The 15644-nt window shown below is 40.8% G+C and overlaps 1 protein-coding gene across 7 annotated transcripts; it reads left to right on the forward strand.

Annotated features, from left to right (window-relative positions):
* Positions 1-469: 469 nt before the first annotated feature.
* On the forward strand, positions 470-15503 carry U2AF1 (U2 small nuclear RNA auxiliary factor 1). Of its 7 annotated transcripts, XM_055802913.1 has the most exons (11): positions 480-629; positions 1451-1984; positions 3065-3152; positions 3388-3444; positions 5388-5418; positions 6010-6076; positions 10323-10372; positions 10961-11059; positions 12243-12376; positions 12695-12787; positions 15251-15503. In XM_055802913.1, the coding sequence occupies exons 3-11, from the start codon at positions 3106-3108 to the stop codon at positions 15384-15386; spliced, it is 714 nt and encodes a 237-aa protein (XP_055658888.1). In that variant the 5' UTR covers positions 480-629; positions 1451-1984; positions 3065-3105; the 3' UTR covers positions 15387-15503. The 7 variants fall into 7 exon arrangements, with proteins under 7 accessions (XP_055658890.1, XP_055658889.1, XP_055658888.1 ...); XM_055802916.1 differs by lacking the exons at positions 3388-3444; positions 5388-5418; positions 6010-6076 and adding an exon at positions 6879-6945 and having other exon boundaries at positions 485-629; XM_055802915.1 differs by lacking the exons at positions 1451-1984; positions 3388-3444; positions 5388-5418 and having other exon boundaries at positions 470-629.
* Positions 15504-15644: the final 141 nt, after the last annotated feature.

Genomic DNA, 15644 nt, shown 5'->3' on the forward strand with positions numbered 1-15644 from the left:
AGAACGGGATGGGTGTGGGTGAACAGGCCACCTGGGCACACACGGAGGCACAGCACGCTTCAGCAACCCCCCCAGCTGAGCCGCTGGCAGCACAACGTGCGTTACGCCTGACGCGACGCTCCTGACGAGCCACACGCCAGCCGCTGCCGAGGCCTGCGGCCCCCAGGGCCGCCCCCGTCCCGCCGCAGGCCGCTCAGCCGCCGGCGGGCACCCGCGGAGGGCGAGGGGCACCGCTCCGCCCCCGACCCCGGCCGAGGCAGCGCTCGCGCCCGGGGGCCGGGCCCGGGGCTCGTGCCGCGTTCGAGCCCGCCCCGCCGCCACTGCGGCGGGCCCTGCGCATGCGCAGCAGTAGCGGCACCGCGTGGCGCGAGCGGGCCCCGCGCGCCCGGCCCGCCCTGCCGGAGGGGGCGAGGGGCAGAGGCCCACGCCGCTCCCCCAATGAGGGGCCGGCGGCGCCGCGCGCAGGCGCACAGGGCCGTGCCCCCCACCCCCGCCCGCTGGGCTCGGTAGAAGTGTTTCCGGCGCGGCGGCTGTGACGTCCGCGATCGGCGCCGGGCTGTCCGGCGGGCGGGCGGGCGGTGGGAGATGGCGGAGTATCTGGCCTCCATCTTCGGAACAGAGAAAGACAAGTGAGTGGCCCATCCCCCCTTCCCGTGCCGCTCCCGCGACCTCGGCGCCCTGGGGGGGGGAGCTCGAGGGAGGCCGGAGGCCGGTAGCGGGTTCCGCGGGGCGCGGGGGCGCGGGGACGCGCGGCGCCCGCCCGGGTGGCCTGTCCCGGCCGTGGCGGTCAGCCCTTCCTTCCTCCCCCGCGGGGGGACCCGGCCCGTTTCTTCCACTCACGCCTTAGGGGCCTGCGGCACCCCCGGGGCCGGAGCGCGCGCCCGGGAGATCCCCTCCCCCGCCGCGCGCTGGAACGTGGCGGCGCGCGGCCGCGGAGGGAAGAGGAAGCGAGGCGGGCGCGCTCCCTCACCCCCACCCCCACCCCGCCTCCCCCAGGCCCGCGGCTGCGGCCCTGTTCCCCTCCCCCCCCTTCGCTGGAGCGCGCGTGCGCGCGCCGCCAGGGACAGGGAGGGGGCGCGCGCGCCTCTCGCCGCGTGGGGCCTGCGCGTGCCCGCGCCGCCGGCCCCGCCCATGCGCTTCCCCTCCCCCGCCCCCCCCCCATCCCCCCCCGCCCCGGGCCGGGACTGCGCTCCTCGGGGACTCCCCCCGCCCCGCGGGTGTGCCGGCGCCTCGTGGCGCGTGGCCGTCCCCGTCCGCCCTCCCCCCGGCGGCAGCGCCGTTCTGGCGGCGGCCGGGAGCGGCCGGGCCGCCGGGTGCCGAGCTTCCCGCCGCCGCCTGCCATGGAGGGCCTCTGCTTCCCCTTTTGTTCGCGTCCCTGCGCCTCGCAGCAGCCCCGGCGCTTCCGCTCTGCTGCAAGGACAGCGACTGGTTATTTCTCCCCCCTCCCCAGGGTGCGGAGGATTTGCCCGACTGCTGCATCCTGATCCTCAGGCTTCTGCCTGCAGCCTTCCACGCGTCGGGAACGCCTCTAGTTTGGTTGTTGGAAGCGTACTTACAAAGCCCTCCTAACGAAAATTTGGTCACCGTCGGCCTGACCAAACCAGCGTGTTTTTCCACTCGTAAAAATGAAAGGGGGCATCGATGTGCTGCTGGACTAAATTACTCTTGTCATCCCCAGGCCGTGAGGCTTCTGTTTTCCTTCTACTTTGTAGCGCTACATGCCAGTTCCAATTCGCTCATCTGTCAGAAAAACAATATCGGCAGCCTCTCTTGAGCTCTGTTACTGTAGCGTCCTTCCTGATGTGATGCATTGCAATTTAATAGTACTAGTATATGCCAATAGAGCAGGCGTGAAATTTTTGTACTGGCCTTATTTTCTATTGAAAAAGCAAGCAGAACTCTCCAGAAAGTGTGAAGTTGGAGGCGCTATTGGAAATTTTAGTTAGGTATTTTTTTTGTTTCAGGGCAAAGTTCAAAAAATACAGTAAGTATATTGTAATGCTAAGTATATATTTCCAAAAACATGATGAAGAGTAAGCGTGTTACAGTTTTACATTAGAATGTGGGGTTTTTTGCTAGTGATCGGATGTGCTTTAGTACTTTAATATTTCTCCCTTCTATGAGTTGACGTTGGTTACAAAGGATTATGGAAAGAATTGTTGTTAACTATGAGCATGGGAATAATAATCTTTCTTCCAGGAGAATTCTTACATTTCACTTACCCATATATAGCCCATAATAGTTTTGTTGCCCGTCAGAATTTTGCATTGTTTTCCCAGTAAAGGTAACTAAACTCCTTATGGTTTTATTTCATCGTTCCATGTGAATTACACTTCTATGTGAGAATCTTACTGGCATTTTTAAACCAGCACAGTTTCAAAGGTGTCACGAGATGATGATTTAAGAAAAGCTTGTGGTTTAAAGAAAAAAATAAATGCTTCTTTTTAAATTATTAATTACATTCATGGAAATGGCTTAAATAAATGAATTTGATTTGCTTATGTGTATTCTCTCTGTAACGTGGTTTTTATCTTACCTGAATTTTTTAAAGTACTGTGTTGGCAGCAGTCTGAGTTATCCTTACAGTATAACTTTAAACAGGTGGTTAATAAACATTACGTAGGTGCAATTGTGTCAGCTTTAAAGCCAGGTTATGTTGCCGAAACTAGGTAGTTGCATGAACTAAGACACAACCATATAGCTCATGGTGTAGCTTTTCAGACTGTTTCTCACACTATTTCCCATGACCCAGTGAAACTCATATAAAGGCTAGAATGAATGGAGAACCAGAAGGGTAAAACGGTAGTGATCGCTTCTGTCCGTGGTGGTGTCATGAATGCACTTTGGGTGTGAGTAGTGGGTGAAAGTGATTAGGTTACTTACTGTAAATTAGGGGTAAAGAGGAATGAATATAAACAGGTTTGTTGTAATACTGTTTTGATTTTTTCCCCTATGTTACTTTTCCACATCAAGATAAAGGCATTTAGGGTATATGTTTTATAGGAATTGCATATTAATGTTTTCTCTGCCAATATGTAACTGCTTGGGTTTTTTTTACTTGCAGAGTCAACTGTTCATTTTATTTCAAAATTGGAGCTTGTCGTCATGGAGACAGATGTTCTCGGTTGCACAACAAACCAACATTTAGCCAGGTTTGTTTTCCTTTTGTTTTCTCTTTCTTGTAGAAGTATATTTTAGCTTCTTTAAAATTCTCAGATACAAGTGAATAATTACAATAGATTCTCAGATACAAGTGAATAATTACCGAGCTCCAGATTAACTAGTTCACTTTTGGCCCCAGTTTATATGGGTTTTTTCTTTTTGGGGGTATTCCATTTACTTCTCCCAGCATTTCTAATTATCTCCTGTCACCCTTAATGGCTGCAGGAAGCGATGCTGTTGTAAGCTTGCCTGTAGTAGAGACCAACCAGTGCTAACTTTCAGGTGAGTGTGCCTTCTCAGTGGTGTTTAGGCACTTAAACGATCCCAGGTTTTTTTTAATCACAGACAATGGCAGCATGTTCCACCTGTCTCAAAGGTGTGAACTTAAGTCTTTCATGCATATAATAGAAGAAAACTAATTAATAAATACAAGTGACTCCTCTGTCATTACATTTGCTCTCTGACCCAGGCTCTTAAGTTTCAAGAGTAACTTGCGTACTTCCTTTGAATGTGAAAGACTTTCTTGAAAACAACTTGCCTGGTTGCTGAGGGTGTATATATATGTCAGATGACTTGACAGATATTTAATCTTTGGCTATGTGAATATTGTTAGAGACGTGATGTGTGTATGTCTGCCAGAAAGAGAGGAGAGAAAAAAAGAAAAGATCCAGTGGGTGATAGGTTTATTATTATTATGACCTTTATAGGTTTTAGAAATTAAAGTCCTGGAAAATTGTACGCTTTGCCTCTTTCTATCACTGCTGATTGTCAAGGTATACAGGTAAACAGATCTCTTTGGGAGTACTGTATAGGATAAGTACTGCCCATGAAAGTTCTTGCATTATCAGCACTTTTACTCACAAAGGTAAAGTTCACGTAGCGGTGGAGTCCTCTGCAGGTTCATTTTAGCTGACTTGGAGCAGAATTGATGAGTATGGTGGGCTGGTGTTGGTTTGGGGAGAATTAGGGAGGGAAGTACTAGCCACGTGACTGGAGTTCAGTGATGGTTCTTGTGAAGTTAAACTTTGCAAGTGTGTGAGTGGGCAGGGGGAGCTCTAGGGAGGACTGTCTAGGTTACTGAGCAATAGGAACCACTCCTGGTACTTCATCTATAAAAAGTTTTCTGCCTCTGGGAATATAATAATTTTTAATGTAAATATTGTATCTCAAAAATAATATCATTCATTTTCAAAACTACTGCCGTGTTACTGACCTACATGGAGAGCATGCTGAAATGTACTTGGTTACCTAGAGACCTGAATTTAGGTCGTTGGCTACTAGAAAATATTTCTAAATCGAACAACTTCACAGTAGCTGTCTTTAAAAAAAATAAAAAAGAAAAAAAAAAAAGAAAAAAACCACCAAAACAATAAACCTCTACTTTTTTGTTTGCTTTGTTTTACAAAAAAAACTTGGTGTGCAGCAATGGCTTCCTCTGTCAGTGCAGCCTGTAGCTTTGCATTAGAAACCGTGATTAGCAAAGCCTGCTGAAGCAGGTCAGCAGGGCATATCAGATTCATCTGGTTGTGTCTGGGGCTGCTGTAGCATTGCACCTGGTAGACGTGCTGCATTGTAACTTCTCTGACATGCCTGGCAGATGTGTAGGGTTTGCTACAGAAAACTATTTGTATGCAGATTGATAATCAGCTGTGATAGAAAATAGAGCAGATATCATCCTAATGGGAAGTAACTAGCACAATATTTTTATCTTGTGTGCTATTGCTGGTACAGCTACTTTATGGAAGAGCTGTGTTAGGAAAGGTCGTGCAATCCAGGGTGATCAAATTACCGCAAATCAGCAGAAACACTGTAACTATATGCATGTTTCTGGCTCTCTCCAATTGTAGGCTAAAACATAGTTATTTTAAACCTGGGCCATGGAAGCACAAAGCCTTGGTTGGTATTACCATATCCATTATAAAACAAGTGTGTGATTTTTAAATGTGATGTTACAGTTGTGGTTTTTTTTTTTTACACGTTAAGTGGGCAGCATGTGTAGGTATGACATTGCTGATCCTGTGACTTCTTTAAACTCTGAATTCTTACTGTGACTAATAATAATGTGTAAGCTAAAATTATTTGGGGATTGCGATTCATACTAACTAACATTGAGCTTGTATTTTAAGTAATCAGATTTCAATTTTTGAGCTGCTTACAGTGATATGGACGTTTGGAATTTTTTTGTAATATTAGTTTACTAACTTAAACATGGTTTGTTTTTTCAGACAACTTGATTTTAAGAAGAACGGTACAAATGTAAGGTTTCAAGTCTGCCTGGGCTAATTCTTCAAGTAAAAAGCAGAAGGGCTAAAAGGATATTGTCCTTATTTGAAGGATCGGAAACATGTGAACCTATGATGCTATTATATTATTTAAACAGAAATTCCACCAAGAAATTCCTGATGCACAAAATGAGACATAGCTCTTGCCTAAACCTTACTGTCTGGTGTAACATTTTAGACTCTGTGACATTATGTATTATATGCTGTGCACAACTTTTTTTCCCCCCCACCCCACCTCCCTAGACTTAAATAATGAATCTGGTCTTGAACGCTAGGCATCTCCATAATACCGTGTAGTTTGATGTTTTAGGTTACCGTGCCTGACAACTCCCATTTTGAGGATAGCTGTTGAGACAAATGCAGCTCTTTCTTGGTGGTTAATTAAAACTGTTTTCATAATATGATGGTCTGGATGCAATTTTGGAAGATACTCTGCAAATACAAAAGAAAGTATTAAAAATAAGATATTACTTTTAGCTGTTTGCAAACAAGTTGTCTCTTTGCAATTGTCTATTATATGCACAGCAGCCAGTAGAATTCCCCTTTTTATTTTTTTTCCCCGCAGACCATCTTGATTCAAAACATCTATCGTAACCCCCAAAACAGTGCACAGACGGCTGACGGCTCACACTGTAAGTCCCACAGTTGGAGAAATTTTTTTAAAGAATGGTGTTAAAGAGCCCACTCCTAATTATGAGAAAATAATGTTGGCTTCTGAGCTGCTGACATAAAGCTGTTGCAAACAGGACAAGTGACGGAACTCTTCTTGCGCATAGATCAAGAACTTGTCAAATGTGTGCAATTCAGAATGCAAATTGACTGCATAAATTGGACTGATGCAGGTTCTCTTTGGCACTGCAAAGTGGAACTTGATTGCTCAGTAACACTGCATTCTTAAAGGGTTAAACTGCAGACATTTCTCAAATTCTTGATTTAACAAAAAAATAACAATAAGAATAGGTATATATGTGATACACGGTAAGTTTCCCAAAACTGGGTTTTCTTTCATCTTAACTTTTTTAGGAAAATGGAGATTTCATGTCATGCTGTAAATATTGTATTACTTCCTTTCCTGGGATTTTGCTACTAAAAAAACATTTGGTAAAACCAAATTCAAACAAATTATTATGCTTGTAATTTGAATACTGTGTTTGGATGCCATCTGTTAACACATCTGCCTGAAATCATGTGAAACCCCTCTATAGTAATATTGGTGAGTAAAATAAATAAAAATACAATAATGCAGTATCATGAGATCTCTATTACTTTACAGTGTTAGGTTGATTCAGAAAGGTCACCAGCTAAGTTCTCCTTCTTGGGAGAGAATAACCACCTCTCTTTCAGCACAGACTCGGCTAAAGCGACCCTAAAGGAAACCGGTTTCTTGTTAAAATTATTTTCCATAATATAAAGTTGTTGCGTTTTGTATTTCAGACCATTGCCCTCTTGAACATTTACCGTAACCCTCAAAACTCTTCCCAGTCTGCTGACGGTTTGCGCTGTAAGTTCATACAAGTTCCTTCACTGGTTCCCTGGGCTTGATTGTCAGAGCTCAGTGTCGACTTAAGCTGGTCTACCATTTTAGTTTAACAGATCAAACTGACCACGTTTCATTAAATGTGTCCAAAACAAACACACACACAAAAAAAACCCAACCCCAAACAAAAAGAAATCCCTTTTTTTGTCCCACTCACCTTCCTCCCTACTCCCAAAACTATGAGGGGAATCTGAATACCATCTATCAAATCAAAAAGAGTTGAAATTGTACTTCCCCTGTAAAGCAGTCTTGGTTGCACTGCTGTCTTCCCTCTGCCTTTCTCCCTGCCAGTTGCCTGCATCCTAGGAATGCTTTTCTGTATGTTTTGTGCTATCAGTTAGGGTCCGCTGTCTAAAAGAGCAGGATAATGACACATTGACTTCATCCAGAACAAATCTCCTGCTCTGTAAATTTTAAGAGAACTTGAATTGGAAACTTTTCATTTTGCATGCAGAAATTTGTCCTAGGTTAATGCAGCTTCCATTTAGAGTGTACATTGGAAGAATACACTGACAAACTTTTCCGTTCTGGCAGCTGTCCTTTTTTGGACAGATGCATGCCTAAAATTCTTTCCATGCTTTGAAAATTCAAATTCCAAAACCAAGTTGCATACTTACATAGGAAAACACATTTTTAAAAGTACTTTGAGAGGGGGAAGGCATTTGGGTATGGTCATGAACTAATTTAATGACTCCTCATGAGGTAGGAATGGGCATAAGAAAACACACCTACTGTGAGACTGGCAGAAGTTAAATGACCAGGATTGATGATCGGCGATTACTGATATATCAATATGATTGAATCATCAATATTAGAATACAATTTAAAAAAAAAAAAAGTTCTAGAACCAAAAAGGATCGGTGTTATTTTCTCACTAATATTTCTTGTTGAAGTGGATATTGACTGTGTGGTAATAAAGCTTTGTCTGGCTGTTCCTTTTTTTTGACTGTTGGATTATAGACTAGTTCAGATTAGTTACCAGCATTTGATTAGACATGCTTTGTGAAATCAGCCACTAACTTAAAAGTCAACATTGTCTTTTTTGCTTCTAAAAGTAATAATGGCCCAATTAAGTAACTTGAGAGTTTTGTCACACAATCAAGCTAGATACATAATGAGCTGTGTAAGTTTGTCTGGATGCTTAAATGGATCTATTGGTTTGTAGGCTTTCTTGTTGCAGATGCTTGGTAGTTAACACTGTTTCAGTAAACCAAAAAAATTTGCTGTTGGGTATTTCTGCTCTGTCCCTAAATTCTCAATGCGCTGGTAACTAATTTGCACAGAGTTACAGCAGTTTGGTCTGTGGAGCTGTTTAGATTGTACAGCTGCAAGAGTGGAACAGATTCTGTAGTGTTCTAAATGCTGGTATCCAACTCTAGTTTGCCTTGACAAGTGGGTAGCTATTTAACAGAGCCTAACTGTACCTGCTGCGGTAGAGCTGGAGCTCTGTTATCAGTAGGTTTGCTGAAACTCCTGGCTCCCTGGTTTTTTGATACTTGTCCCTACTTAAGTACTGCATGTATTTTAAATGGGTAACTTGGGTAGCTATTTAATGCTTTTGTTGTTGTTGCTTAACTGTCTTCCTTTCTATTGCCGTCGTAGAGGATTAACCTTAGTTTTGAACAGCACTAGTTTTATTGAGTATTTTAATTAGTAAATGGGCTTCTCAAGGTTCAGATACCAGTAGCCCTGAAATATGAATGCTTGTAAAGTGTATGCATATGTATGTTTCCCACTTTAGAAGGACAATCAAGTAGTCATTAACTGTTACTTGTGATCTGATTTGACAATGGAATCTCCTTATAAGTTTTTAGCACTTGTCCATCTGGTAAAAAGTAGTTATTCCAGTGTGGCTCACTGAGCCCCTGTCTAATCTTTTTTTAAAAAAAAAAATATCCTTAGGTAGTAAGCTGTTATCAGTGGTGTTGGCAGAACTGTGGGAATACAGTTAAGTATTAAACTGTCTAGAAATACCGGTTTAATGTTTGATATTCCTTAATTTGCTATATGACCATGGGGAAGAAAGTTCTTAAAAGCAAACATGTTTCAAATGCAGAAGCATTGTTAGCCTAACTATAATATAAATTATATTATATTTATAATATTATAATGTAAGTTATAATATATGTAAGCCCCTTAGCCTTCTTCAGGAGGTGAGCTGGGTGGAAGAAAAGTAATGATAGTTCCAGAAAGTGTATAGAGCCTTTGAAGAAAAACTTAAAAGTTCATCCAAATGGTAATACTAGCCAAAAATGGCTGAGCCCAAAGAGTGTCTTTTTTCATAGCAGCCTGAAGTGAATAAACTCAGCTTTGTTGGCTCAGTTTCTGGTCTTTCACATTCTGTGAACTAAAACAGTAGTGTTTGTAATTTGAAGGCTAGAATATTTTTCTAGCGTAAAATGCAGGGTTTATTTTAAAACTCTTCTGCTTGATCTTAATAAACCACTCTAACTGCTAAAGAGCTGATGCATTAGGCTTTAATGTATACAGCTTAATGTAGTTTAAAAATGCTGTAGACTGGAAGAAATAAATGAAATTCTTTTTTATATTCTCAATGCTTTGAAAAATCAACCAAACTTAACGTTGTTTTTTATAGCAGCAGGCAAGCAGCGCTCATTTGTAGAGTCCAACTTGGAGCATGAAAATGATCCAACCTGAAAATAAGGCTGGCTTGTCTTGCACTAAAAGTGTTCTGCAGGACTACATAAAAAATGAAGTGATACTCAAAATTAAGCTAGAAATTTGCTCTCCATTGCAAAGCATTATGGTACCCTTCTTTGAGGGCACTGAGAAAACTGTCATTTTAATAACTATTTCGAGAAAATTTTTAAAAAAGAATAATTCTGAGCTATGCTACGTTGTGAACTTTCAAATTGTAGTGTATATGCTGGAGAGGTGGACCTGTAAAAATTAAATTCTGCCTGTAGGAAGAGGAACACTAAATTGTAATCATGCTTTAAAATAATGAAAATGTAACAAAGCACTTGCCTTCTGTTTAGGTAAAAGTTTTAGTAGATGTAGGGTGGGACTGTACATTAAATTTAAGTGATATTTCAAAGTAATTCCTTCCCCCTTCCTTTAAATTTGTCTCATACAAGTTTGGCTCTGATTAAAACTTGCTTTGATTTGATCATGTCAATATAACGTTTTGACATATACTTTGGGGATTCAAAGCTCTTCACACATACTTATTTTTAATATTCCTATTAGTTAGCTCCATGCTATATGGTGTCTTTTACGCTCCAGGTGGCCTCTCTAGATTATTTTTTAGTATGATCAAAATCTTTTCTTCCTTATTTGTAGGCTCTAATCGACATGACTCTTGATTATTTTTTTTACAGGTGCTGTGAGCGATGTTGAGATGCAGGAACATTATGATGAATTCTTTGAGGTATGTAAAAATGCATTAAAGTGTTCATGGATTTGTCAGCTCATATGAGTTAAGTGGATTCAGTATATAGCACAATTAGATGGATTCAGAGAAAAGCGCTTTTTTCCTCAGGTGTTCATCTAAAACTAAAAACTTTCAGTGCTAAATATTTTCTGGTATAACCTGTGGTTAGTTCAGCTTTAACTTTATAATAGGCTTAAATCAACAACCTAAGTGATGTAGCATTTTGATTCCATAATTACCTTCTTTTCTGTAAATTTAAAATACACTTTATTACTTGTATAGAAGCAAATTAAGTGAAACTATAGCATCAAGGCTTACTTGTAGTGTTTTCAGTGCATCTTATGTATTCTATGTATTCTATAATACTGTATGTTTCCCATAGCTTTTTATGGTATCCTGTTAGTGCTGTCCTTGCAGATGGACACAGTACAGGCCAAGCAAGTACTAATCTTAAAATCAAAACTGTAAAAGGGCTTTTGTTTTCCTTTTTTTAAGGAAAGCCTTCTTTTGTGCTTACAGCTAAATGCAGTACTTGTACTTATAACTAACGTGCTGCAAACTTTTATTTGGTTGCTTTGTGCTTAGGAGGTCTTCACAGAAATGGAAGAAAAATACGGTGAAGTTGAGGAGATGAACGTTTGTGATAACCTTGGAGATCATCTAGTTGGAAATGTATATGTAAAGGTAGGATAGACACATGTTTGTATAAACAGTAGGGATGGTGTTTGTTGATTTGTAACTTCAAAAGCTACTATGCTTGTAGATTTTTGCAAGAGTAGCTCTTCAGGATATAAACTTATATCAAACTTCATAATACAAAGTAGAAAGAGTGAGAATGTGAATGGAGTCTGAAAGAAATTTTAAGAGAATATAAGCTTTCTTGATAGTCAAAGTCTGTGTCGTTTTTTAAAAGATTAGCACTTTGGGTTTGTACAGTCTTATAAACACAGTCAGCACTCCTGGACTCTTTTGTTTACCAGGATTAATTTGGGATCTGCCTTCCCATCACAATTGCTTTTAAACACATCGTTATGAGTAGAGGTTTATTTGCAACAGGTGTGTTTATTTTCATTAGGTGCATTTATTTTCTAACTTCACAGCTAAACAGAACATCTTGTAACCAAGTTACTTCTAGCATTAGCTGGATGGTGTAAGGTACAAACTGGAACACTTAGGTTTAGCTCTTAAGTCATTGGTATCTCTTGAATAACGAGTACAGAGTTGTCACCTGCAGAAATTTTGTTGCGTGTACACAGTGTTGTGATGTGAGAGAATATGAATATTTTTCCTCTACATTCCCTTAACTGGAAAGTATATTTTTTACACTAAAATTCTCAACTGTAATGTCATAATCAGAAATAAAAGTTGTTTTTAAAAATTTTCAAGTTGTTGGCTGTGAAAAGGAATTTCAAATTTAAGTTTTACATTCATCATAAAACAGGATCAGTTTTTTGTGAATTCTAATCTAAATGAGTAAGAGCTTCAGTTCTCCTGCAGATTTCTTTCAAATGTTTGAAAAAATCCTTAATCTGGAGCCATTAGTGTTCTAGAAAGTACTCTTAAGCATTCTTTTACAGCTGTACTAAGAAAACACAGTATCTTCTATTGACTAACTTTCTGACCTGGAAGACCAAATAGGTCTTTCTCTGAAGAGAAAATAGCAATGTTTTGATTAGCTCAGAGTCTTGATTAATGAAAAGCTGGCACTTTTTTCCTTGCTTTGATAGACTGTCCTAGGAACTCTGAAGTAGCTTCTAGCTTGATTATGAGTCTAAGCCTCAGATGCCACACAACTGATTTGATGGGAATCTTCAGTCTCCTTCTGTTGCTTCTCTGTAACATGAGAAAATGTTAATTTTGCTTTTAGTTTCGCCGTGAAGAAGATGCGGAAAAGGCTGTGATTGACCTGAACAATCGCTGGTTTAATGGACAGCCCATTCATGCTGAGCTTTCACCTGTGACTGACTTCAGAGAGGCCTGTTGCCGTCAATATGAAATGGGGTAAAAAGTGGCTTCCTCTTTGCCTATGACAGTATCTTTGACATGTTTGCACAGACCGGGTGGTTGCTTAGGTGTGGCTTTTATGTGTAGCTTAGTGTGAGAAGAAAACCACTTCAGGTAATGTTAATATGGAGGGCCTGCAGTGACCCTCTCTACTTTTGCCATCTATTTAGGATTTTGATCTAGAAATGAGTCAGTACCAGTATACTGGTTTTAATGTTGGAGGTGATTAACTTTTAGATGGCTAGAGGTTCACTAGGGCTTAGGACAGAGTGTAGAGCTCAGAATTTTAACTGTGCCTCTTTAATTCTGTTGCAGAGAGTGTACACGAGGAGGTTTCTGCAACTTTATGCATTTGAAGCCCATTTCTCGAGAGTTAAGGCGTGAGTTGTATGGACGTCGTCGTAAAAAGTAAGTTTGCTTTTAAGTAAAATTGAAACAGGGAAATTGAGGATTAATTGGTGAAAATTCTGAAGGCAAATCTTTAAACAAAAGTCCTCTTGTTTTTTCTAATGCAGTTCTGACACACCAATGAAAAGGCATCAAGTAAAGCTAGGAGTTGGCCAGTTTAGAACAAAGGAATAGGTCTTTGTTTAAAAAAAAAGTTACAGTGATTCTTGCTGTGCAGCGCTGTGTATGCTGAAAGTTGATGTGGCTTTAAGAGAAGGCAGGGTTCAAGAAGAATATTCACTGAGTTACTAAGTGCATAGGACCTACCTGTGGTTCAGATCTCCAAGCTGCAAACTGTTACAGGTGGCCATTATGTGGGAGAAGTACTGCTTTACGCCTCTTCTCTATTTTATTCTCTTCTAAATGTATTTGCTTATGGCCTCTTTTAGAAGCAGGGTACTTGGCTATTGGGCATTTTGGCAGGATCAGATTGGCCACTTCCAGCATATTATGCACAATCAAGCGTATCTGTAGATTATATTCAAGACCCAACCTTATTTGTTTTTAACAGTTAATAGCTGATTTTTCTAGCCTGTATTCATTCCTTAGTAACAGGCAGTCACTGTATTGAGCTCACTTTTTATTAACACTAGCCTCACAATGTGACCCTTGATAGGAATTCTTACTAGGGCAAAGGAATAGTAATTTTGCTTAATGGCAAAAAAAGATTGTGATAAATACATTTTATTATGTATTTTTTTTACATTTATTAAGGTACCTTGTAGAAGGGCGTATATCGTTGTTACTGTGATACCTGTCTTGTGGATGGGCCACTTTGAGCTGGATTCAATCTGCTTGCTTTTAGGACCTTGCTATTCAGGCTAGGCATATAACATTTTTGAGCTTCCTTTTATATAGAGCATAATTTTGTAGGTTTCTTCCCATCACAGAAGGAGCCTGAGATTATGAACATGTTTTTCCTACAAATGTCTCTAATTGGCAGTGTCTTAGAATTTGTGAGGATGAACTGAACTTGGGAAAATACAGATTGTGTTGCTTAGGCACATGTATTTGTGCCTAAATACTTTCCTAAGATATCCCAATTAATATTAATTTAAACTTAAATGTAAGCTTTTAAGATGTCTGAATGATTTATGAAAAAGACAAAGTATGCTCTTGTATTAGCCTTTTCATCATTTTTATGAATCTGAATCTGGATATCTGACTTAGTAACGCTAATTAAAAGTTACTACCTTTTACTGCAAGAAAGATCAGACTTGTGTGTTTGGCTTTGGACTATGATTGTTTTACTCATAGTCCAATTTCAGTCTGTGGTAACACAAATAAAATAGCTGAATCCTCCATCCATTCTGTGTTTATTGGCCCTGTTTAAACTCTTCGTGCAGCTAAAGCTGTCACAGGTTAGCAGTAGGGCTTGGTATAAAAAAAAATAATATTCAGTTCTCATGTCAGTGGGGTTTTACAAGTAGATTGTATAAACTAGACTGAGCTGAAAGTATTTCTACACAGAATGAAATACATCGTAGTCTTTTGAGTAGAAAAAAGGAGGGTAAACCAGAATTTTTGAGCAATAGGTTAATCTAGTAATTCTGGACAGCTCAGTGGTATGCAAGAGTTACGTATGTGTCTCTTGTTACAGTAAAATTTGTTGCCACACACACTCCAACCCCAAGACATCTTGCCGTGGAACAGTATTCTGCAAACTTAAGACTTGTGGCATTTGTTTCCGTGAGCTTTTTAGCTCTCTTGTAATTTCTACACCTATTTAAAACTGTACTGTTTACCTGTTTTATAGAATTGACTTTTCTAAAATGCTTAAAAACGTTCAAACCACTCTTTTCCTTGGCAAGTGCCGTATAAGCAGTAAATGCATAGTAGCTGTGTTAGCAGTACGTTCTCGGTGGTTTTAGCTTTCTTCCCGAATTTAAGTCATTGACCTCAGTGGCAGGGAAGATTATTTACAAATGCTGATGGCTTCTGGAAGGGGGGAGAGATAGGAAAAAAAAATAGAAAAGAAAGATAACTGAGTTGCAATTACGAATTAATGCAGTTGATTTAATAGGAGTGGACTTACAAACAGCTGTAGGATTTTGCTGTGTGTTGTTAAGAGCTAGTCATAATTGCAAAAGCAGGTGTCCCCTTCTCTTGCTTCTTTAATAGCTGTGTAACAGTGCATTTGGTTCCTCTACATGCCTTTCCTTGAGTTTTGCACATCTGTTCTAATGGGTGACTGGCAGCGAATAGTGGAGCCTTTTAACAGCATGTGTTGACTCCCCAGTACTGAGTTTGTTCAGTTTGTAAATACATGGTTTTGCAGCCTGAGTACCAATCTGCCAATCCTTCTAATGCCACGTTGTCTTTCTTCTGCCTCATTACTTACGTGCTTAAGAGTTCCACTGTGTGGTACTACAAGTAAATTGCGGAGTGTAATGAAACAATAAAATGTTCAAACTTTCTTTGAAGGCATAGATCCAGGTCGAGGTCCCGTGAACGTCGATCTAGATCCAGAGATCGTGGTCGTGGAGGTGGTGGAGGAGGAGGAGGACGTGAACGTGATAGGAGGCGGTCAAGAGATCGTGAAAGATCTGGTCGATTCTGAGCCATGCCATTTTTACTGTATGTCTGCTAGAAAGTGTTGTAGTTTGACCAAACAAGTTCATAATGAGATTTTTTTTAAAGATGGGCTTCTGAATAAAAAATTTGTAGTGATACAGTATTCTTTGTGTAACTTGTTTCTTGTGGGGGGAGTCTTTTTAACTGTCATTCCTCTACCTTGACAAATACCTGGATTAACTATGCCTGAGGGAAAGCTGGTAAATGTATTGGAGGAGCGCCAGTTTTGGTTTTGTTTTTGGTT

The sequence above is a fragment of the Falco peregrinus genome, chromosome 4, assembly GCF_023634155.1.
Source record: "Falco peregrinus isolate bFalPer1 chromosome 4, bFalPer1.pri, whole genome shotgun sequence".
Classification (NCBI taxonomy): domain Eukaryota; kingdom Metazoa; phylum Chordata; class Aves; order Falconiformes; family Falconidae; genus Falco; species Falco peregrinus.